General features: G+C 43.1%; 1 protein-coding gene across 1 annotated transcript in view; it reads left to right on the top strand.

Moving 5' to 3' along the window:
- Window positions 1-26,005, top strand: part of LOC125129111 (teneurin-2) — a 527,939-nt gene that overhangs the window by 285,646 nt on the left and 216,288 nt on the right. Inside the window, exons 5-6 of the mRNA XM_047783492.1 lie at window positions 4,185-4,307; window positions 17,415-17,620. Of these exons, the coding sequence (XP_047639448.1) occupies window positions 4,185-4,307; window positions 17,415-17,620 (329 nt within the window). The remainder of the gene's footprint in view (window positions 1-4,184; window positions 4,308-17,414; window positions 17,621-26,005) is intronic.

Consider the following 26,005-nt stretch of genomic DNA (forward strand, 5'->3'; position numbering starts at 1 on the left):
GGGGATGAGCTACCGGAACACTTGTGGGACTTGGGAGAGGGGACCACCCACTGCATCCTGATGTCCTTGGGGAAAAATTGATGAGGCCAGTGTTCACCCAAAATCTTGAGATGAAGAAGCAGTAACTCTGGCTGCTCTAAGGCATCTCAGCTATTTAAGACTGATTCTGAGAGCAGATCACAATTAGATACATGTTTAAATAATCGGAGATAACATTTAAAGAGCTATATGTTCTTGTTCATGGAGAAAAATATAGTGGCCCTAAATATGTACTAAAACTCTTCCTGGCTGGGTTTTAGAAAAGATTCTGACCCTATAAGTAAATAACTTTAATGAATGCACAGACACCTAGTGTATAAACATGGATTTTCTCACTTGAGCATATACTTGAATGTATCAGTCAGGAGCAGCTCTAGCATGCTGCTGTAACAAAGATCTCCAGACTCTCAGTGGCTTACAACAGTAACAGCTCCTTTCTCTACTCGTTCTGTATTTGTCACCGATGGGCCATGGCTCTGGGCCATGCTGTCTTCACTCCAGACGCAGGCTGACCGTATGGCAGAGGGAAAAATGCATGCAGTCTGTGTGGTGCATTCAACAAGGTGAGGAACTGTGACCCTCCTCAGGAAAGGGGTACTGATTACAGAAAGTGGTCATTCATCAACCACCCGGAGATTATGGTGAGTTGCAAGAATGAGGCCAGGTTTGCCAAGATCATATTACAAACCAGAATTTGTAACTGTGAAATATGAAGCAAACCACTTCCCACTATAATCCTCCTCAGATTCCAAAATTCTCCTGTGACCCAACTTCACACCCAACAGCTTCCTCATCTGTGCAATGGGCATGATGACAGCACTCATCTCCAGTGTAAGCTGTGAGCCTTAAGATAGTATGTCTAGAATGTCTGCAAATGTCCAGTGCAGGCCATAGAGGGGTCAAGGACTGGCAGCAAGTATAATATCCTGATCATCAAATAGCTTCCCTTTGTAGACCTGTCCATATTGTTGCCAGCCCAGTTTCATTCCATCCTTTACACTTCTGTATTATGTATTTTTTGTTTTGATTGATTGATTGATTTGGCTGTACCCAAGGTAGATGGAAGTTCCCGGGCCAGAGGTCAAATCCTCACCACAGCTGCAACCTGCACCACAGCTGCAGCAGCACCAGATCCTTAACCCGCTGCACCACATGGGAACTTCCTATATTTTTTATTTATAAGAGTATTATGTCCTACAACCCAAGCCCTGAAATCTACTCCCGTGTGTCATTACCAATTCTCACAAACACTTGTGGAGCGCTTTCTGCATTCAAGACTTTCTGCTAAATCTTCAGGGGGTGTCAGATGCTTACCTCCCTGTGGCCCTAAGCAGCCCTTATCCTACCTGTAACGGGAAACCTTTACAAAAGGTACAGGGAGGGATTGAATGAAAGACTGATTTCTCAGCCCCCTCCATCAAGCAAATCAGAAGAATAAAAAAGAGTTCTCATTAGTCAGGAAACTCATTTACTTCACAGCTCCCCTGGGTCTTTCTCCTAAGGACACTTTAGTCCATCCCCACAGGCCAGAAAGCTATTCTCATTTTTCTACTCAAGTAAGAGAGAAGGAATAGCTGACCAAGAAAAAAAAGTGCAAACAAAAGCCTATTTCAGACTCCCTACCACTGCCCCCCCCCCACAAAAAAAAGAGAGAAGGTGGTTATACCCCCAATATAGTTCTCACTTATTTACTTAACGTTCAATTCACCAACAGAAAATATGCCCAAACTTGAGTTTCATTTTGCAACTTGCAGCGCGGCGCTTCTGCTGAGGGGGCAGAGTTGACGCACCGAATGCAGATTGGGCTTGTCCCCCTTCCCCATCCCCATCTCACTTTCTTATTTTTCTTTTCGCTTCTGGGAATTGTCTGCGAAGTTCCTTGGATGCTCTAACCCGAACCCTTCTCACTCCATCTGTGGATTTCTGGTTTTCAGAATATTTTTTAAAATAAAAAGATGCTATGGAACCCAAGACAAAAAGCGAGGGGTGCAGGCATCTTTGCCAACAGAGGCCGCAGTTTCGAGGGTGCCCTCTGTACGTGCAGTAAGATTGGGATGTTGCTTGCTTGCTGCTCTCCCAGGGCTGAATGAATGTTCTATACCTTGGAACAATAAGATTGAGCACTAGGAGAGGGGAGCAGTTTTGACGGGAGTTTTCATATGGATGGGGCCCTTCAGAGGTTATCATCGTAGCCGGGTGGACCCACCCCTTCCTTCTCTAGATGTGGAGATCGAAGCTTTGTTACGCCTGGGCCTGAGCTGTACCTGCAATGTCTGTTTGTGTCTCTTTTAACCCACAGAGACCCTCTTGGAAAGAACTGCAGCTGAGAGCTGGCTTCAGGCAAGCCCCGATAACCCAGTAGTAACTTAAAAAAAAAAAAAATCATTTAAAAATAGCTAATTCCTTGGCTCCCCTCACCTGGTAATTACAAATCAGAAACTATCGTACTCTTGAAGCTGCCACGATTAGTTCTCATTTCCTGACCTCTGTACAGTGAAAATATGTCATTATTTGAGGCAGTAGAATCCCATCTCTTCAAGTAAGTGACCTACATAGAACAGATAAACTGCAGGAGAAAATTAGGTGTTACCTTGATGGAAAGTGTATGGTAAATGTCACTTATTCCTATTAGCATGTATCAGCTCCAAGAGTTGCAGCAATGGGCCTTGCGCTTCAGAGTAATGCAGAGAAAGAAAACCCGGTTCCAAGGTGGGGACGTGTGTGAGGAAAAAGTACACCCAGAGGACCCCTTGCCACTTTCATCAGCGGCCATCAATCCAAGCTGTAAGGTCTGCAGATAGGTTTTTAACCTTAATAGAACGCAGCCTGACTTTAAGTGGCGGTAAGCACACAGAATTAATTGCTGGGTGAACCATTTCCTAAGCATTGTTAATTGCGTTTCCTGTGGTTAATTGTTTCTCCCATCCCCACATCATACTCAGAACCTTTCCCTGTCAACAGCCCCTACCCTCCTGCAGCGCTGGAAACAAACGTAGCAACCACATCAACCTGTGTCCGGTTGAAATGCCAGACAGCCACAGGATGGGTATTGTCTGGATGAGAAATATGCAAGGGAAGGAACGCCTTCTTTTTTCACAAATGAAGCCTTTCTTAGATATGGGCTTTGAGAGAATGCAGATGGGTGGGATTTGCCTTTCAGTCCACACTGCAAAAAACAACTCACTAAGAGTCACCAGACATAGGGGGATATTGAGTTTGCTCAACTAATTGGGATGTGGGGAGCTGTCACCGACAGAGTCCCAGGAAGGACCGGACGTTTGTGTCTGGAGGTGTGAGGCGTGCAAGGAAGTAAAGCAAGACTTTGGCAGGCAGGCATGCTTGTTTGCTTAGCTGAGAGGGGACAGTGCTTCAAAACTTTGTCTCATTTGGCACTGTGGGGAAGGGTGGGGATGGGTGGAGAGGGGGTGGGAGAGGGGAAGAGAGAAGGAGTCATCACTGTACCAGTTCCAGAAAGGGGCTCCATTCCACTGCTACCGCCATGCTTTTTCCACCATAGGCTGAAAGGTATCCGCTTATCAGAGAGAGGGCTGGAACGGAAAAACAACTTTCAGATCTGAAATAGGGAGGTAGAGTTTACCACGGGCCAACACAATTGCAGATACGGGGGCTGCACTGGTATTTCAGTGCAGGTGTAGTCTCGCCTGAACCAGACCAGCAGGGTGGTCCTCTCTGAATAGCCTCAATTTGCAACGGATTTACATTTTGAGCAGTTTGGAGAAAACTATCCTTGTCAGTGTCCCTGAACCACCAGTCTATAAATAGCTGTGTCCAGAGCTGGGAAAGGCTGGGCATGATGGAAAGCACCCTTCCCAGTAATTGCATTTTCTTCTTCGTGGTGGCAACATTGGGAAGGTTTAGGTTGTTTTCTCCTCCCGTCTCTGCCCACCACCAGGGATCCTGTACCCACCAAGAGGCGCTGAACAGCAGCACTGGGAGAGGAGGCCCAGCTACCTAGATCTGCTTGCTTTCTGTATTTAGCTAATCCCTGCAGCCTGGGGCAAGCCATTTTTGAACTGCAGCTTCCTTAAAAGGCAGTGGCTTGGAAGAGGCACCTGGCCCTCCCCCTTGACATTTGCATTGCTGAATTATCTATTCATATTATCATTACTTTGTCTCTCCTGCAGCAATGCATCTGCTCGGACTCAATTGGCAACTCCAGCCGGCAGATGGACACACCTTTAACAATGGGATAAGGACCGGCTTACCAGGAAACGATGATGTGGCAACAATGCCATCTGGAGGCAAAGGTGAGGTTACAGCTCCTGCTTTTGCCCTCTCCAGGTCACAGGAAAATTCCCAGCTCCCGCCTACTGGTTCAGGTTTTCTAATCCCACTCTTGGAAGGTATGCACAAAGGATAAAAAGAGGGAGAAAGCATTGCCTTTCCCAGGTGCCCCCGTTCCAAGCTGTCTGCTGTTCCTGTCTCTGAACTGCGTTTGGCTGGGACCCTTGGGAGCTGGTGCAGTGCCCCCTCAGAGCCATGTGCATACCTACGCTCTCCGCAGTGACTGGCATGGTCTGGGGTGACGTGAAAGAATCTCAGGGTCTGGGCAGAAGCAGCAGCAAGAGCAACAGCTGGAGAAAGTCCTGCCTGATGGAGAAAGCTGAGAGCAGCAGGCGGCACCTGCCACTAGACTAGAGCCCTCTCCAGAGAGGAGAGACGTACCCCCGCCCCACCCCCCAGGAAGCTCTGCCAGGCAAGGCATGAAAGAGAAAGACCCGGAGCTGTTCTGCTTCGGGGAAGAAGAGAAAGGCGTTTTGACAGCTTGGGAACAAAGCTTCTTTTTGCAGAACAGTGCAGGGGACAATAAAAAATGTTTATTGAAGCTATCAGGCAATGGTACTTTCCTTTCCAAAGGAAAAAAAAAATAAACAATGAGGTGCTAATAAGGTGCTAAGAAGGAAGAGGAAAAAAAACAGAACCATGAGGAAGTGGGGACAGGGCATTTAAAAGACAACAACAACCAGTGGCACCGTCAAGTGGGCTGGTATGTGGGGTGGAGGAGTGTGCTTGATTCAGGATGGAGATTGAGAATGGGAGAGATGATTAGGAAGGGTTGCTATGAAGAGAATTTTTCACTCTGCCTCTGAGCACACTGGGCGGTTCAATACCCCACAGGGATATTTCTATGATAGAAAGAGAAACATTTATTAAGCACCTATTGTGTGCCAGGTTTAATATTGTGTACCTTCAGTAACTGCAAAGGGAGAAAAATTATCTTGGAGAAACTCAAGCTCAGGATGTTTTAGAAACTAACCCCAAATCAAACAAGTGGGCAGGTACAAATTTGAACTCCGATCTGTGCCTTGTGCATCTTTGGGCAAGCTGTTGCGGTTTTCCTAAATCAGGCCATTTCCACAGCAAAGAGTCGAGAGTCGTCTTCGCTTAGAGGTGTACATTAGTCATCCCTGAGATGCTAATGTTGCTTAAATTATTCTCTCCAGAGCCATCCTAATGCTTCAAGTGTGACTTTTTCCATCTTATGATCCAGTCTTTAAGAGTCGCTCTCCTCATCTATCCTAATCCTAACACTAAATTACCTGTAAGTAAGCATGAAGAAGTTTTATCTGAGGATGAAATTATATGCGGTCCATTATCAGGTGACTCAAACTAGACCTGAAAATGAAAAGTACATTTTGCCTTAACTGACCCCAAAGCCAGGCGCCAGCTCTCTTAGCCTCAGATTTGCAGTCTGATCACCTCTAGGACTCAACACCAGCCGTCAGCGTAACTTGAGTTGCCTTTACTACCATGGTTCTCAGCGGGGGTACCTGGCAGTGACCGAAGCCTTTGGTGATTGTCACATTTTAAAGAGGTACAACTGGCACTTAGTAGGTAGAAGCTGAATGGCAGCTTCACATCCTACAAGGCACAGAGGGTCCCCTGCAATGAAGAAATACCCCATCTAAAATGTCCACGGTACTGCCCTTTGAGAAACACTGCTTTAAGGGGCTCTGTTCTGTGATGCACAAATGTCCTTTAATCTCCAGATCAGCACCCCATGCTTTGAAAAGAACGCAGAAGACACATTTGAAAGTGAATATGCATTTTTTTTTTTTGCACAGGGATATATTTTATGTCTATATACACACTGAGGTTATTCACAAGCACCTTTTAAATAGTGTTCCTCCCAAAAGGAAATCACTGATTAGGAATAACTTCCATAAATCAAGGTCAGCTGCTCCTCCCCCTTGTCATTAAGGTTCACTTCCAACCCCTACCAGCAGAGAAGAGTCCCTGAAGAGAACATGTCCTAACTAAGAGTGTGGTGTCTCTGTATCAGCGAAGAAACATTTTCCGTGGCATCTTTGGAAAGACAGGAATTTTCCCCTTCACATGCAACATACTTTTGAAAATGTTGCGGGAGTCCTATAATGGCACACACACAAGAGAATATTTTCCAAAACGAGTTCTGAGACAGAAAAGGGGTGGCCAAATCATTGTCCAGTGCATTTTGTCAGGAGGACGCTTGGGAGAAAAGTCTGAGCATTTAACATTGCTTAAAGTTGGAATAAAACGCAGAACACCTTCTCTCAACACCAAAGCAGTAGTCTTTCTGTCACTGAAGACCACAGATCTCTTCTTAAGGGGCTGTGAAGTTGGGTTTGAAAAATAACCTTGAGAAAGTTTCGTTTTCACACACCTGCCTAACTTGTTTGGAAAGAAAGTGACCATAGTTTTGAACCTCTTTACACAGTGACCCACCTTCTTCCCACTCCCAAGTTTTATACATTTAGATAACCTGAATCAATTCCAATCGACGACTTTTCCAGTGTTTCAAAGAGACAATCAAGATATATTGGCAATAAGTTAATTAAATAACACCCCCTCCATTTTTTGTGTGCTGTACGATAATCCTTCACTCTGATAATGTTTTAATCAAGATACACCACGCATTGCCAGGGAGGTTAATCTTATTAAGCAATTACTGAGTAAGTATCCAGCAGACGCAAATTAAAATGTAAGCAAAACACAGGCATGCGAGTCCCATCTAAGATGGCACATCAATAGAGATTGCATTACCTGGTCTTTAGGAGTGTTTACATTGCTCAGATTTGGAAAGGAGTCTAATAGACAGGCCAGCTACACGCTCTGATATGTTAGTGGAAACAAAGCACTTGATTAATTAGTTGGGAGAATGTATGTTCTTTGGGCTTTGTCTCCCCTTTTTCATTTGTCGTTCACGGTTTATTTTTTCCTCCATCCTCTCTTTCAATGAATCCTTAATGTGGTTGATTCAGATGTAGGATTTCACATCAAGAAAAGGGAGCCCACAGACTGCCAGGATCACTCACCATCTGAAGTGTATTTCTATGTTAAAAGGAATGAACTCATACATCTTCATTACAAGAGCACGGAGCACTTTTTCTATAGATCTGGGATTAGAGGAGCCTCCAGAATGAAGATTCGATACAATGTTCTGACCTGGTCAGATAACATAAGGGAATCCAGTTTGATTGGCTAGACCCAGAGGCAAAGTCTACAAGAACTTTTAAAGGGCACACCATATGTAGCCAATTTGTGCCCTGATCTCAAGGAAAGAGAAACTCCCCTGTGGAATTCTATGGATCATTCTCAAAACCTAGCACTCGTTTGATATTCAAGGTGTCCTCTGGATCTGCGGTCAGCACACTACATCTTGTGGATCAAATCTGGCCAGCCATCTGTTTTTGCAAAGAAAGTTGTATTGGAGCACGGTCACCTCATTCATTGTACATGACTGCTTTGGGGCTAGTCCAGTGGAGTTGAGTAGGTTCCAGCTGAGACTAGATGCCCCCCAGTGTCTAAAATATTGACTGCCTGGCCCTTTACAGGAAAAGTTGGATGACTGCACTAAAACATGCACAGACCCATTTCTCCTTTCTTTGGACTTACCTGTACCACAGGAGACTAGGGAGAAAGACCCAACTCCCAATATATCAGTTTTTCCTCCTTGACCAAGAGTTGGGTATAATATATTCTTGATAACTTTGCATTGATAGGTGCTCCGTAATATAGGGCTCCAGGGTTGGTCTGGCCTGATACAAACACCAGCTCTATCACTTAGCAGCTGTGTGCATATAAGCAGGTCATTTGTGCCCCCTCCCCTCAGCCTCTGATTCATCATCTGTAAAATGGTACCCCCTCATAAGCTTGCTGTCCAGCACAACAGAGGTGATGGTTATAGAACATGGTGTGTGGTATCAGGCACTTAATAAAAGATCCATGAATATTCGCTGTTGTTCCTGACATCATCATAACATCTCCCAGTCGGTCCATTTAACAAGCCTCCACGGGCTGCCACTTCTTATGAGGCACTGTATTTTCCACAGGTGAAAGCTGCCTTCAGAATGTCAAGGTAGACAATCCCGCCACTTCATCTTTCTCCTTTACCTTCTGAGAATTAGGACAAACCCAAGTGGAGACTTTTTCCCAACGATGTACTTGATGAGGTCGGTGGGAGGCAGGACTTCCCATCCAAAGGGCCAGCATGCAAAAGCAAGCTGGGCCAGCTCCTCACAGCATTATTTGTCTCACTGCAGCTTGAGTTCCATCACTGCCAGCCTGTCTGTTTTAAGCCCCACCATTCTCGGTTTATAACTCAGCTGTAAACATTTATTTGTGCCTGGAGCACATTTTTTTTTCCCTACCCTTTGAAAAAAAAAAAATCAGAATTTCCAGATGGTATGCAAGTTGGAAAAAAATGGCAAAGACTGTTATTCTGTTTAGAAACATGTTTTTCTACACTTGCCCTTTCAGCAAAAACTTCATAATGATTTTTACTAGTTGGCTTAATGTATGGTAGTAGGAGCCAGATTAGCAGGGAGGTTGGTAATTCTTCCTCTGGCTCCCGTCAGCCTCTCAATGAATGTAGCCCAGGGTTTCAAAATGATCACATCCTGACATGGGGCTTTTGCAAAGTCGGTGAAGTTCCCAGAAGGACAAGGGGCCATTATGTTTGAACCAGTCATTACAATACTGTACATCTAGTGGCAAATACGCCAACAGCCTACATACCAATGCAACAACTCCCCTCATTTTGGAAGCCATGCTATTCTACCATCATTACAGATGGGTTCCATGGAAATGCTCCACACGGTGGATTTCAGTTTCTGATCGCCACCCACACCCCATCCTAAGTTGCATACGTTCCATTTTACATGGCATCATTGTGGCTTGACATGGCTATTCATAATGAGATCCCATCTCCATCCTCGCTGCATTTGCCTTGGCCCACTTCTTTCAGAGACACCTCACACCCATAGCTTGGCCTCTGCTATGTGCTTGGGTACTCATCTCTTTGTACCTCTAGCACTTAGCCCAGGGTCTGAGATGCAGTCAGCATAATAGTTATGTGGGTTTCAGAATTGGTCAGACTTGGCTTCGGATCCCAGAGCCACCACTTAAGAGCTATATGACCTTGGGAGTTCCCTGGTGGCTCCATGGGTTAAGGATTCGGTGTTTCCACTGCCGTGGCCCATGTTCGATTCCTGGACCAGGAACTTCTGCATGCTGCAGATATGGCCAAAAAATGTGGGGGGAGGGGGCAGGGATGTGTGACTTTAAGCAAGTCACTGTACTTCTGTGGTCCTCTTGTCTGAAAAACAGCAAAAAATCATAACAGAATCAGATTACCTGGTGAGTAGTAAGCACTCAATAAACTTAAGCTGCTGTAGATGCTACTAATACACTGAACTACATATTAATACAGAAGCATGTTCTCCTGACCTGTCAGGTGTATAAATGTCTGTTAACACTCTGAGTGGCAAAGAGTTGGCCATTTTTATCTAAGATGACAAAATTGAGGCTTCAAGAAATGTAAAGGCCACATGTCGTTCCTAATGCTGAAGGATTTCATAAAAATTGTTGCTGCCGTGGGATGTTGTGAATACCCTCACAGGAGCAGTGGACACTCGGGATGGAAGTCTATTCCCAAAGAACAGCCAGCCAGCAACAGCATGAAGGCTGCTGGGCTGCTGCTGACTCAGAGGAGCTCTGGCGAATCCGACATCCTTAGGAGAATCTTTTCGTTTATCTCTTAGTTAAACAGAACCTGCAGATGGTTGTCCTGATTCCCAAATAAATGGAAACGAGGTGTAATGACTGAAGCAATATTCTGAATTCAGCTTTATTTGCAATAGATAAAAATATGTGAGGCAGAATAATCTGCAAGGCAAATTTATGCCAAGGTGCCTCCAGAGTTCCGTTGAAGTTTAGGAAGTATTAATATGAGGCTTCATTTCCCTGGTATGACTCTGAGTCCATTCCCTTTATCACTTGTTTGGGGAATAGTCTTGCTGTTTCCATAAATGAATTATGGCAACATTTTCTGAAATGATTAGCTTCTAATATGGCTATGGAAGGCTGTCGTTTTGCTCAACATCCATCTTATTTAACGGGTTGGAATTTTAGGTCCATGTTTCTGAAGTAGGCAATCGCTTCACATTTCCATGAGCAATCTTCCGTGGAGTTATAGAGGCAGACTATCCTGTAAAATTGATCATTAGAGTGTTGCCTCTAAAATCCCAGAAATCTCATCTTTAAGCTGGAGATGAACCAGCCAGAACCAATGTGTCTTAAGCCTCTGCTTCTTAGGGCAAAATGGGCATCTAGCTGTGCAGCTCATAGATAGAAAAAAGTTTGATATTGAAGCTGCAGCTTTGGGAGATGGAGGCTAGACTCTATCCTGCTTGCTGGGACAACACGCTCAGTCATTACCTAGAGCCCAAGGGTGGTGGCCAGACTCTCACAGAATGATTACAGAATGGCTGTTTAACTCCTCTGTTCTTGATGCTGCCAGTTAAAGCGCAAACCATGTCCTTGGCACTGTGTTTACAGGCTGCCTGGATAATAGGTCATGGATAATGGCAATATGACCTACACCCCAGCTTGGATGCTGACCACTGATTACCTAGCACTACAGTCGATGTTTGATAACTAATTGTTGTATGAAAATATAAGCTAATGACCCACCTCACATTGCCTGGGACACTCGTGAATCATTGTTACCTCAATACATGGCCGCTTTTTAGTTGCCCACCTGGGAAGCAGCTAGAGCCCACATCTCAACACCTGGCATTTGGAGCAAATAAACTTGACTTTGGAGTTCCCGCTGTGGCTCCATGGGCTAAGATCCCAACTAGTATCTATGAGGATGCAGGTTTGATCCCTGGCCTCACTCAGTGGGTTAAGGATCCGGCATTGCCGCAGCTGCAGTAGAGCTCACAGATGCACCTTGGATCTGGTGTTGCTATGGCTGTGGCCTAGGCCAGTAGCTGCAGCTCTGAATGGAACCCCCTAGCCTGGGAACTTCCATATGCCACGGTTATGGCCCTAAAAAACAAAACTTGACTTTGCTTTTCTATAGCACTTCAATTCATGTGATAGGTAGTTAACCCCCAGGGCTGCAGACATATTGGCCACTCATTGTATATTGCTTTCAGCAGCTCTGGAAAATGCCTGTCTCATGAAGGCCCATGCCAGCCTTAAGCCCTCTGTAGTTAATTGCGCCTGTACTAGGCAGCTTATATCTTAAACTAGACCATCACAAATTTATCCTCCGAGTCTGGGATAAATAATTGCAGCTGTTTTGAGATAGCACAACAACAAGATAGAAGAATGTAGAAGTGCCTACAAGGTGAGTAAGGCATACGTTACCCTTGTTAGTCCTCAGAAGCAAACCCATTATGCAGAGGTATAGACAGACTCAGAGAGAGGGAGTGATTACCCGGAAGGCACACAGCTAGTTGTCAGAGCGGGGATTCAGCTCCACAGACAGCATCACCTCCTGAGATCTCAGAACTTCTTAGGCTGAGGGCACCCATCTTGGAAGTTAAGGTAAAATCACTTTGTTTCCTTCTTTCATTTCTCTTGATGGTATTCTCTTAGGGATTTGCCATGTTTGCAGTCCTAGAACAGCTGGTATGGCTCCAGGAGCCCAAGTTCAAGTCCTTGTTTGTGAGACTGAGAGCCTGCTTCAGGCCGCTGGCCTCTTTGACCGTCAAGAGTAGCACAGACCTTCACTTCTTGACACCAGCCCAGGGATTTGACTTCCAGGGACAGAGTCACTGAGGTGGTTCTCCATCCAGCTACAGCAGTTTGCAGAGGCCACCTTTGCCCTTTATCTCTTTGGAAGCAATATTTGCCTTTTTTTTTCTTTTTCAAATTGCAAAGATTGTGCACACTCATTTTAAATATATTTTTGAGTATGTAGAAAAAGTATTTTCTTTGTAACTTTTGTTACAAAATCTTTTGTAACAATTGGCAACTTTGAATAAGACCTATAAATTAGATGTAGCATTGTATCAAGGTTAATTTTCTGGTTTTGGTCACTCTGCTGTGGTTCTGAAAAAGAATGGCCTTCTTTTTAGGAGAAATACAGGGAAGTATTTAGAGGTGAAGGAGCAATCTGTTTGTAACTTAATTCTCAATGTTTCAGAAAAAAATTATTTAATATATAGAGAGAGGAAGAGAGCAAGTGTGTATAATAGTTATGAAATCTGGGTGAAGGATATGTAGGAATCTTTGTGCCATTTTTTGACATTTTTCTGTGAATCCAAAATTATTTCAGAATGGAAATTATATATATGAAAGTATATATATTATATATATAGGGAAAAGTAGAACCCTCTCTTTACAAAAATATAATTCCGTTGCATATCTAGAAAGTTTCATTTGAAAGTCATCACTAGTTTATTAAAAGTAACTTTACCTTGGGAGTTCCCTGGTGGCTTAGTGAGTGAAGGATCTGGCGTTGTCACTGCTGTGAGGCAGGTTCAGTCTCTGGCCCGTGAACTTATGCATGCCCTGGCTGCAGCCAAAAAAAAAAAAGTGATGTCACCTTAACTTTCTAATAACCCCTCCGCCTTCAGTCACCACTCACAGGTATTGGTAGCACAAACCCAAAGATGACCCTCCTGGCAAGCTCTGTAGACCACAGTAGTCTAGGGCAGAATGCCCCTTAAGACATCTTTGGGTCCAAACCACTCTTACGTAGATCAGGAGAGTGAGACCTGGAAAGGTGACCTGCCTGAAACTAGCCAGCTGCTTAGAAGCAAGGATGGGAGTTCAACAGAATAGTTCATTTATAAGCCTGTTCTTTCTGCAAAATGTTCAGAGTCATAAACCATCAGGATTTGGACCCTTAACTAACACAAGGACCTATCTGCTAGACTCCAGCTGCCCTGAGTTGTATTTTGTTTATAACATTTTATACAAAAGATAAAAGCTGACTTGTGACTTTTCCAAAGGATTCATAAGGAAGTTTTCTTTAGATAATAAATTTCTCCATCGAGCTCTCAAAAGGGGATTAAAAAAGAAAAGTCCTTTTACGTGCAGCGTTTCATAGTAAGTCTTCCTTAACTCTCTCATTTCACCCAGTAGTCACACAGATTGTGTTACAATACCCCATCAGATGGGGAGGTAAAGTTTGATTCAGTTTAACATGCATTTATTGATTACCCATGAATTGCCAGGTGCAAACCATGGAGAACACAGAGATGAATTTACAGCCCTGCCTGACCTCAGGGAGCACAGTGTCTAAGAGAGACAGGGAAGCGAGCAAAATCAACATGGTACCTAACAGTGGTGCTGCAGTAGAGTTATGTGTAAATGCTATGGAAACTGAGAGCAAGAAACTATTTATCTAGGAGGAGGCAGGGTGTAAAGGACAAAGAGCTTCCATATAAAGGTACAATTGACTGGATCTTAATTTCAGTGTTACTCAATAAAGTAGGTTTATCATTAAAGTAAGCTAATCAGTAAAATAACCAAACTGGCTTCTAGAAGGTCCCACCAAAGATGAGCAGTGGAAACAGATCCCAACTCCCAATTTTAAGCTTGTTCCTGTAGTCCAGTCTATTCCCAAAGAATTAGACTCCCCTCTCTCTATAGAAGGATGGCTGGCTGGCTGGCTGGACGGATGGATGAATGGATGGATGGATAGATAAGTATGTATATACATATATGCACCTATGCATATATATAAATTATACATACATATCACATATTCACACAATCTATTTCTTTTTGAAAATCATTTACTGTGAAAAGACAGCCAGATGCTTTCCCTTATAGTTTTTAATTTTATTTAATTCAGTGCAAATATCATTTATCTTACAAGTACTCTGTGCCAGGCACTGTATTAAGGCCCTCTTTGTGTACTTCCATTTGTCACCCCCACCCTGTGAGATAGTTTCTGTCATTGTTTGCATTTTAACAAAAAGATAATGAAGGCCCAGAGAGGTTAAGCAAATTGCTGAAGATCACACAGCACAGGGAAGAACCAGAGTCAGGATTTGAATCCAGTTCTGTTTGGCTGCAAAACCTGTGCTTCAGCCCTCAGGCACACTGCTTCCTTTGGTAGATGGGACGTGAAGGAGGGGAGCATCTGAACCCCCCGGGGGCGGGGGGGAATGTGACTACTGAGAAGGTGGCCTTACCGACTGGTGGTAGATACCAATTTACTGATGTCTGTGTCCTAAAGATGGGGTTTAATAAAAAAAGGGAATCCCACTACTCTAAGAACCAAACCCTTGAGACTCTGTCTGTATCACTCCAGAGCAGCCGCTCTCTGGAAACTGGCTTCCTCTGCCACGTCTGGTGTCCTCATTTGGTTTGACATTATCAAAATCCATTTAAGTTTCAACAGCAGATTAGCAGGCTCGTGGGTGCTGATTTCCTGATTCTTTTTCATATCCTGTCATTAACCCACCAACCCCCGAAAGCCCAACAGACATGAACGAAAGCCCATTTTAATAAGTTTAAAGATGAATAATTTCTTTAAAGTTCTTTTTTATTTTTAATGCATGTCTTTAACTTGTTGCCACACCGTGATTGCTGGGGTTACTTTTGGTCTCTATCAGAGGATCCTAAATTCTTCCCCAAGGTTCCCCCCCCCATCTCTTCCTTACTGCATCCTTTTTATGACATCCTTTCCTCCAAAAGGCCTTAATTTGGGAGGAGGGGAGCCTGTCCAAAGCAGCATTTTTAAGTACAAATTAGTTCTTAATTTGTAACAATCAGAGCTTCTGTTCAACTGGTGATAACAGGTGGTTCCCCCTGGACATATCATTATTTCAGTAAAATAAACACTCTATTTAGGCTTAGAGCCTTACTTATAATGATAATCATGATGGCTAATTTTTATTTAATGCTTATTTTGTGCCAAAAATTACTCTAGGAGCTTTGCATGGAGTAACTCATTAAATTCTCAACAGCCTTAATGAAATAAATAATAATAGTGTCCCAATTATACAGATGGAGGAACTGAGACACAGAGAATGGTTACACTTAGCAAGTACCAAAGCTGGGATTTGAACCAGAGCAGAGTTTCAGTTCTTAGGTGCTATGCAGTGGTCCTCTCCTACAGGAAAATATCTCATGCCCATTAGACAACATAAAAATGTTCGAGGAACAAACCATCTAGCCCCCATCTGAAGAGCTAAACCACATAAGGCTTACCAGTTTCTTTTCTTCTGAACAATGTTTTGTGTTGGGAGCATCCAGACTTCCCCTAGGACCCATTCCCCATTTTAGAAGACAAGGACTTCTTCTTAAGGCCCAAACCAGGGTGTTTTCTACTTTACTTTAAGCCCCTGTTATTGTCATATTTGATCCACTATTGAGCTAAATAAAGGGGGAGGGGAAGAACTTTACCCTCTCAAGTCACTCTGTGGTTTTCTTTTATAATTTAGATAAGGAAAACCTTTAGGGATCCAAGAATGTCACCTCTCCATTTTATGGGTGGAGAAACTGGCACCAGGGTCATCGATGAGTCTTGATGCAGTAGCCAGATAGGAACAGAGCCAGGTGGACTATGTCAGAAAGTGTCACTGACTTTTATCATGCCAGTCCTGAGCAATCTTCTGACCACTCCTGACCAGCCAAAGCTTTTGCAGTGGGTTGTGGCCAAATACGCTTAAATATATCCAAGAGTCTGTCTTACAGGATGCAGGAAGAAACTTGGTTTTCATACTTTGCCCAAAAGGCTGAAGAAGTTTTCAGATCTGCAAAGCCACCAAAGTGATCCGCTGAAAAGTGAAAATACCCTCAAAACCAAAATGTCTTGGATTCTGTCTAGTATTTGGTTTTAACTAGTTTAGAAGTTCTGGAGATGATAGGAGATGGTAATTCTATATTTTCTTTCAAGTTCAGAATCCATTTGAAGGAATCACCAGTGAACTATGTAAAACTAGCTTCCCACAAGGTTTTATTCCCATTTCAAAGAGAAGAATAATGAGGCTCTGAGAGATCAATTAACTTGCTTTTCTTGGGCAAGTACAAGTTAACTCCCACCTTTTTCTTAATTCTGTATTCCTAAGGGAAACCACCCTCAAAAGTATTGGAGACACTGGCTGGTTCGTTGTTATTAAAAAATCCTCTTTTAAAATAGGAATTACTGGAACTCCTGTTATTAAAGTTCTGAAGGATGCTGAGTGTAGACAACCGATGGTTTCTATATAAGCAATTTCAAATAATGCAACAGAAATGCACCAGTGTCACCATGAGAGGAGTATGGTTTCCACGTGGTTCTCAAGCCCCTCCCTCTAGCAAGGAAGGGGTTGCACCCCATATGCGGTCAGCCTCAGAGCAAGTTAGCATTTTCTGTTGAGTTATTTTATTTACTTTGGACTGATTTTTGTTCACTTCTACCTTTTTTTTAATTTATGAGAATGTCAGAGTATATTGGATTTGTTTGTGGCTGGAAAGAATAATTAAAGGATGCAAGAATTAAACTTGGTGCCAAGTTAATATCACTCTTCCCTCCCCTGCTGATCACTTTGCATCCCAATCACATTTGGGCTTATTGGAAGCTTTACGTGTACTTACCAGACTCCAGCTCTTATGACAGTTGCTCAAAAAAGAGCAATCACAGAAGTTTTAGAAAGCATTGTGCCAGTATTTCAGATGCCCTAGGGTATGAGTTTATAGGTTTGTTATTTAAAACCTAAATGTTTGGGGAGTTCCCATTGTGGCTTAGTGGGTTATGAACCCAGCTAGTATCCATGAGGATGCTGGTTTGATCCCTGGCCTCACTCGGTGGGTTAAGGATCCGAGGTTGCCTCGAGCTATGGCATAGGTCGCAGGATCGGCTTGGATCCCTCATTTCCATGGCTGTAGCATAGACTGGCAGCTGCAGCTCCGATTCCACCCCTAGCCTGGGAGCTTCCAAACGCCACATGTGCTGCCCTAAAAAAGAAAGAAAAATCAATCAATCAATCAATCTAAACCTTTAAGCTCTGCCTTGAAGAGACATTTGCCACAAGTTTCATTTTCATATTTGTTTTAAATTCTGAGATATAATCAAAGAGGAATGTAGAGCCGGCTAATGTAGACAAGTGTCATGGGACTTGATGTTGATTCCTGTCTTCCAGTGCCCTGGTCCTTGAAGAACAGTAGCATAGACAGTGGCGAAGCAGAAGTGGGTCGGCGGGTGACCCAAGAAGTCCCACCAGGCGTGTTTTGGAGATCACAGATTCACATCAGTCAACCCCAGTTCTTAAAGTTCAACATCTCCCTTGGGAAGGACGCTCTGTTCGGTGTCTACATAAGAAGAGGACTTCCACCATCTCATGCCCAGGTATGACCATGCTTGATATAGCCAAGGCTTTTTTTTAAAATACTGCTTTATACCCATTAGGATGGCTGTAAATAAAGGATGGATAATAGCAAATGTTGGCAGAGATGTGGGAAAATTGGAACCCTCATACATGGTTTGTGGGAATGTAAAATGGAGCAGCCACTGTGGAAAAGAGGTCAGTAGTTCTTCAAAAAAGTTAAAGAATTATAGTATGATTCAGCAATTCTGCTACCAGGTGTATTCCTACAGAGAACTGAAAATTTTATTTCTCATTAAAAAATATGCACAAATATTTGTTGCAGCATTATTCATAGCAGCCCAAAAGCAGAAACAACCCAAATGTCTGTCAACTGATAAACAGAGAAACAAAATATGACCTATCCATACAATGGAATATTATTCAAACATAAAAGGGAAGGAAATATTGTTCTGTGCTATAACATGGATGCATCTTGAAAATATTATGCCAAGTCAAAGAAGCCAGGTATGAAAGGCCATATATTGTATGAGTCCATATATAGTATAAAGAATAGGCAAATCCATAGAAACAAAAAGATTAGTGATTTCCAGGGGTAAGAGAGGAGGGCATTAGAACTGACTGCTAATAAGTATGGAGTTTCTTTTGGGGGTGATACAGATGCTCTGAAATTAGATAGCTGTGTTGGTTGCACAATAGTGAATGTACTAAAAATGACCAGCTTATGAAATGGTCATACATGTTATGTGAATTGTTTCTCAAAAAAAATAAATAAATAAAATGGTTACATCTCTATCTGTTGAATTCAGCTTTACTTGACCTTAAGGTTAATCCTTGGGTACTTTTTTGTTCAGGGATCCTGGTTATTGGATTAATTTGTTAAAACATCACTGGGAGACATCCCACTCTGTATGAAAAGAGTGATATAACATTAACCTAAATTTAGCAACCATTTTTCCGTGGCTTCCCTGTTCTTCCCTGTACTCAGTTCCTTGAGAGCTTGGCAAACTGTAGAAGTGAAATTGCTCCTGGTGTTGGGAATGAAAATTGGATTGTAGTATAGATTTCATTGTTTTTCTTCTCATCCCTCCTTTAACTTTTCCTGGTAGAGATCTCATTATATATACCACCTGGGATAAATTAACCCTCATCTAGCTTGGTGTTCTTTTCCAATAAGAACTGTATATCCTAAGGAAAACCAAGCAGTGTTTTCCCGCCTCATTTGCTTTCAAATCCAGCAAGTATGTAAAGAAGTACATTAGGAAAATACACCAGTGGAGGGAAAAACAGCCTTAACCACTCATTATATCCAGTCGAAGCTGACTTTTTTAAATGTGTTGGAAAGGTATTCATCCGGAAAATTCAATTGTAAGAATTTAAAGCTTTAAACCCATTGGCAAATGCAAAGCAGTTAGGCCACCATTTCTTTGTCTTTGGTTCACAGCAGACATGGCTAATTGATGACTGCACTTTTTTCCTCCCTAAAGTTGGTGCACTGTTACCTCCAAGAGAACCCTCAAGGCAGCCACCACCAATTGACCAGTGTTGACTCTCGAGATGAAATTTATTTGCAGTCCCATCTTTACAGCCTGAAACGATCAATATAAGGGACTAGGAGGACTATTGCTTTTTTAAGCAGAAAGGACTGTGTAGCTTTTTATTACCAGACACAGTCCATGCTTGAGGGACCAATATGTAAAGTGGTAATCAATCAGTCCTCCATCCGTCCATCCAGAGGAACATTTATTGGTCTAGGCACTGATTATCCAGAGATGTGTTAACACACCTCCTGACCAAGCAGAACTCCTGCTACGAAAGTCACATCTCCTCTTCAAAGAGATTCCCATCAAGAGAAAGAGAGGGATTCCGTTAAGAGGAGTCCCAGAGGTGGTTCTGTAACTTCTGCAGGCAGCAGGGTGCTGGTCTGGAAAGTTATGCGAATTGTTAGGTGGTCTCCCTGACCTTCAGGTTCCACTGTTCCCATTGGAGTATGATGAAAGATTGACAGCAGTGAAACCTTCTTATTGGCATTATTTGAGTAAGTGGGAACATGCCTCTGGGCATAGCTGAGTGTGACTTTCTGTCCTTCGGACGCTAGGAGCTTTGCTGGGAAGAAACGTTCCTTTTTGACCCTGTTCCAAAGCACCGTTATGCCTCTTGGCCCTGAGCATCCGAATCACAGCAAAGCCAACAATCATGGCAAGTCCAGGAAGTAGCTCTCTGAAGCTGAGTGATAGTGGCAGCAGGCAGAAAGATACTCTACCCAGTCTCCCTGCTTTTCAGACATTCAGGACTCAAACCCTCAATGACAGTGCCTTTCCTTCTTTTGTGGCTGTGCAACACTGTCCACCTCCTGCCAAGCTGGTGATTGTTCTAGTGATCGTCTTCTCAAAATAGCTCCACTCCGGGACAGCCCCCTCACATTTCACCGGAAGGGGAATGAATAGGCGTGGGCTGAGGTGCACCTTGGACTGCAGTCCAGCTGCCAGTCCAGGAATTTAGTGTGTTGTCAGAGGGTCAGGTAGGCAAGACACCATGCAGATGCTTAGAAATGCATACAACAGGTACAAAACAGGGGCGCTTCCTAAAAAAGGAAAGAGAGGGGGAAACGACTCCCTACACATTCACACGTTTGTCCGCTGTCATTACGGGCATTCATGTCCATTTGATGAGCTACATTTCCTGGAGGAGATGGTGCTTAGCTCCTCACAGGGGTAGATGACTAAGTCTGTCTGAAACCATTATAGAATTTCTCATTCCTATTGGCATATCCTATCAAGGAACATAAGTTCTATGGGGATTGGCAGACTGGCCAAGGTGACTCATTTGAGCTAAAAGGAGAGAAGGAGAAAGAAGTGGCGGGGAGGGGAGGGATATGAAATTCTGTTGGCCGCGTTGCATGAAATGGCTATGCTTAAATTTTATTGAGTATCATTTTTGACCATGTGCCTACAAGGTTTAGTATCCCTCTCCAAGGATATTAAATACAGAGGCGAATCCTTTGTTACCTGTTTAAATTTCCCCAGGATCAGAGTCTGTCCCAGTTGCCTTTTTGAAAGTGGCTTGCTATAGAGGTACAGAGGCAGCGTGGCATAGGGGATAAAGTCCTGGAATTAGAGAGGATGGGCGCCCTGTGACATATTAACCAGGTGGCCTTGGACATGTGCCTTAGCCTCGCTTTCCTTGTCTACCTTTCCTTGATCACATTACCACCACAACAGAGGTGGTGCTGCATCCAGCGCTGCAGGGCAATGGGAGATCCTAAAAGAGGGATGGTGTGGCATAACAAAACACACAAGACTCTTTTACACCTAGAAAGTAGGGGACCAGGGGGCACTCTGTTCCGCAGAACAAAGGCGCCTAGGCTTTAGCCCTCGTGACTTTTGTTGGGGAAGTAGGTAGGTTAATGAGCAAAATCAGGTGCAGGTAATAATAGATCTATCTCTTAGTGGTTGTACTTTTGCACGTGCGCCAAATTTGTTTACTGCAAAGTTCAGCGGTTTCAGTGGTCTCCAACAAGGTAGGATGGGAAAACTCTGTGCAAACAGAAGCACAATATAAAGCTATGGTGTGTGAATGTTTTGTTGTACTTAGAAATCCTGCATGGCCTTAGCAAATACTGTCTATCCATAAGCAATTAGGTAAATATAGGTTTTTAAAGTGAAATTAATTTTCTAGTTTTATTTTCTTATCAAAGGACAAATTTTTTTTCATTACAGAAAGGTTTTTTGTTTGTTTGTTTGTTTATTTTTAGTTTGTAGGGCCTCACCTGAGGCACATGGAGGTTCCCAGGCTAGGGGTCAAATCGGAGCTACAGCTGCCGGCCTACACCACAGCCACAGCAACGCGGGATCTGAGCCATGTCTGAGACCTACACCACAGCTCACAGCAATGCTGGATCCTTAACCCTCTGATCGAGGCCAGGGATCAGACCTGCAACTTCATGGTTCCTAGTCAGATTCATTTCCTCTGCGCCACGACAGAAACTCCCCCTTTACAGAAAATTGTTAAAAGTGCAGAAAAGCAAAAAGAAGTAGAAACACCCATAATTGGAAGCAGTCACCTTTTGCTAAATATTTATATAGCGTTTTTGCTATAATGAAACATATCAGTTGCAGTTGAAAATAAACCAACAAACCACAACAACCTCAGCATTTGAGTGGCTTAAAAGAACAGGGGCTGTTTGTTTACTCTCTGTGTCAGTGGTTCTCAACCAGGGGCAATTCTGCCCCTACTCTGAAGACATTTAAATATTTTGGGTTGTTCCCCTGGGAAAGAGGTTGCCACTGGCAGGTGGTAACAGAGGAGGTACTACTAAACACACACAGAAGGACCCTCCTCCTCAAAAGAGAATTAACCATCCCAAATGGCAAAAGTGCTGAGGTTAGAAAACCCTACTTCACATGTACATTTCAAGTAACATTGGACTTGCTCACTGTCAGCCTCATTCCAGGGCACAGACCTATGGAACCTCGTGTCGGGCACTGTTGGGAACATAGCAAGTACCCCATCATGAAGGAAAGTAGAAGATGGTGAACCATGCCCCAATCCCCAGAGACTTTGCTTGAAAGTGTCAAATATCATTTAAGCCTTTCTCATATGGACCAAAGCAAGTCACATCCTAACTTTGTGGAGCAGGAAGAACAGTCCTGTGATGTTACTGGGTCATGGGACAGCAGATAGACCAAGGAAAGACCCTCATGACTTACAGTAAAATGTTAGGATCCTGGCTAGTCTTTGAGCACATCCTTAATTCTTTTCCTGAAAGTAACCCTTAAGAACTTCATACGAATTGCTGAGTTGTCCTTCTGTAAGTTGATACCAGTTATCCTCCCAACATGCTACCCCCCAGCAACAGTGTATAAGTGCCCATTTTATTTACTTGAACTCTTGTATGAACTGGTATTATCACTGTTTAATCCTTGTCTGTTTGAATGGGAGATGTTCTATCATCTTTTATATGCAGCATTTTGTACTCAATATCACTTCTTATTAGAGAAATGCAAATCAAAACTACCATGAGGTACCACTTCACACCAGTCAGAATAGCCATCATTAACAAGTCTACAAATAACAAGTGCTAGAGAGAGTGTGGAGAAAGGGGAGCCCTCCTACACTGTTGGTGGGAATGTAAATTGGTACAACCACTGTGGAATACAGTACAGAGATTCCTCAGAAAACTAAAAATAGAATTACCATATTATCCAATCCCACTCATGGGCATATATCCAGACAAAACTGTAATTCAAAAAGATACATGCAGGAGTTCCCGTCATGGCTCAGTGGAAATGAATCCAACTAGTATCCATGAAGATGCGAGTTCAATCCCTGGCCTCACTTGGTGGGTCAGGGATCTGGCGTTGCCATGAGCTGTGGTATAGACCGAAGATGCAGCTCGGATCCAGTATTGCTGTGACTGTGGCATAGGGCAGCAGCTGTGGTGTGGGCTGGCAGCAGTAGCTCTGATTCGACGCCTAACTTGGGAACTTCTGTATGCCATGGGTATGGCCTTAAAAAGCAAAACAAAACAAAACATACATGCACCTACATGTCATAGCAGCACTATTCACAGTAGCCACGACATGCACACAACCTAAATGTCCATCATCAACAGATGAATGGATTAAGAAGATGTGGTACATATATACAATGAATACTACTTGGCCATAAAAAAGAATGAAATAATGCTATTTGCAGCAACATGGATGGACCTAGAGATTCTCATACTAAGTGAAGTGAGAAAGAGAAAGACAGATACCATATGATATCACTTATATGTGGAATCTAAAATATGAAACACATGACCCTATCTACAGAACAGAAACAGACTCACAGGCAGAGAGAACAGACTTGTGGTTGCCAAGGGGAAGTGGAGACTGATTGGGATGGACTGGGAATTTGGGGTAGTAGATGCAAGCTATTACATTTAGAATGGATAAGCAATGAAGTCCTACTGTATAGCGCAAGGAACTCATCCAGTCTCTTGGGATAGACCATATGGAAGATAATATAAGAAAGGGAATGTATATTATTCCCTTTGCTGGGATCATTGATGGTCCACCTCACATGCTTTACCCATTCCCAACATTGCATTGGGTCACTTTGCTGTACAGCAGAAATTGGCACAATGTTGTAAATCAACTGTAATAAAAAATTAAAAAAATAAATACAGCATTTTAATACCTTGCATTGAATTTTTTAAGACCTAGGGAGAAAAGAGAGAGAGAGTCCATCTAAGCCATTCTCACCCCATCAACTCAAATTCGAGACTGGTATGTGTAAGGAAGCCTAGTCCATCTTGCCAAGTATTTGAAATTCTACAAACTGTGTCAGGTTTGCTTGACCCCAGTTCTAGAAAGAAAACAGATGAGACTTAAAAATCATCATTATCTGACCTGGCTTCAGTGCTAGGGATCAAAGGAAATCTCCAAAGCTCTTGATACAAATGAGAATGTTGGGTGGTTAAGGCAGTGAGCAAGTTTGCTTGACAGTTCATCACTGATTGGTACTGATATGTCAAGCCAAGTAAAATCCTGTGTGAGCACAAGTCAATAATTGGCAAATTAGGTACATGATTAACCCGAGACAACACGATGCGGTTAGCGCTGGGGAGCCCTGCCAGGACTTCACCTTCTCGACAGTCCTGTTTAGCAAATATTAAAAATGCCTGTTTTATCGCTCAGTCTGATGGAGCCATGAGTCTGGTCACTTCCAGAGGCAACTTGCAAGTGGGGGGTGGGTTTACAGCTCCAGCGAGTTGACTAGAGGGAGGTAGGAGGGATTAAATGACACTAAGATAGAAGCAGATGCTCTCCACCCACGTGCTTTACCCTGAGAGGTGACTATGGGATGGGAAGCACAACTATCCACTCATTAAATACACTGAACAACAGAAGGGAGATATTTAAGAGACCACTAATAGCCCCATGATCAGACCAAATAAATGCAAATATGGCAGATCAGCCAAATGAGGATCAAGATCACATGATCTAAGCAAACATTCCTATTTGTCCTCATCAGCAGAATGACCCTGCATAACATTTTTTAAAACCAAATTTATGGATGGCAATGAGTGATGTTCATGTTTGCCAGCTCAGGTTATTGCTTTCCAGTTCAGAGCCTCATTTGAAAATACAGAGAAATGGATTAAGAAGCTGTGGTACATATATGCAATGGGATACTACTCAGCCATAAAAAGGACAAAATAATGCCATTTGCAGCAACATGGATGCAAATAGAGATTCTTATACTAAGTGAAGTCAGTCGGAAAGAGAAATAAAATACCATGTGATAGCACTTATATGTAGAACCTAAAATATTTGCACAAGTGAACCTATCTGCAAAACAGAAACAGACTCACAGCCATAGAGAACAGACTTGTGTTTGCCAAGGAGGAGAGTAGAGGGAGTGGGATGGATGGGGAGTTTGGGGTTGATAGATGTGGACTTTGACATTTAGAATGGATAAGCAATGAGGTCCCACTCTATAGCATAGGAAACTATGTCCATTCTTTTGGGTTAGAACTTGATGGAAGACAACATGGGGGAGGGGAGAAGAATGCATATCTATGTATGACTGGGTCACTTTGCTGTACACCAGAAATTGAAAGAACATTGAAAGTCAACTATACTCTAATAAAAAAAAATTTAAGAGGAGAAACCCCCTCTCTCCTTGGCCCCTTCTCTCTTGTTCAAGCAAGTCAACTGCACACCATTTCCATTAGATATGGAACTAACTGGATCCCTGGGACACCTACCTGTTCTGAGCACCCTGGTTCTGTCACTGTGCTCCATCCAGTGCCTATTACCCAGACAAAGAGGCTGTCTTTGGACCCCACTCCTCCTGTGGAGCTGTGTTTTGGTATTTTAATGGGGCGGGAATACCTGATTTTGACAGATAGCTTGCTTAGCCAATCAGGTAGCATTTTACTTTCATTTTGAAGGGAGGAATATTTTAGAAGGCATGGTTTTCAGACCCACCCTTCCCAAAAGAACTTGAGCCATGGAGAAAGATTTTGTGAAGTCAAGAGAACTTTGGTTTCTTCTAGATTGCACTGAAAGTGCTTTTGTAAAGGTCTTTCTCTGGAGATTCCTTGTTATTATCCAGTGGCTTCCTAACAGGAATGGAAACTGCCATTAAAATCAGTGGGTACCCTCCTGAGCAGCCAACTAGCAAGAGAGATCTCAGGAGATACTCGAATTTTACAAAGGACCTTGTATTGAGGTGGTTGCGTGGGGAGAGCACATTGAATGTTTTTCAAGAAGGGCAATAATTGAGTACCTAAAACTCAGGGAGAAAGATAGAAACAGACAAAGCAGGGCAGCATCAAATCACATATTTTGACTGAGCAGAGTCTCAGAGGTGCTGTATCTCAAGAGTTTGCAGATTTTCTAGGCAAAGACCTTCAT

The sequence above is a fragment of the Phacochoerus africanus genome, chromosome 1 (genome assembly GCF_016906955.1).
Source record: "Phacochoerus africanus isolate WHEZ1 chromosome 1, ROS_Pafr_v1, whole genome shotgun sequence".
NCBI classification, from domain to species: domain Eukaryota; kingdom Metazoa; phylum Chordata; class Mammalia; order Artiodactyla; family Suidae; genus Phacochoerus; species Phacochoerus africanus.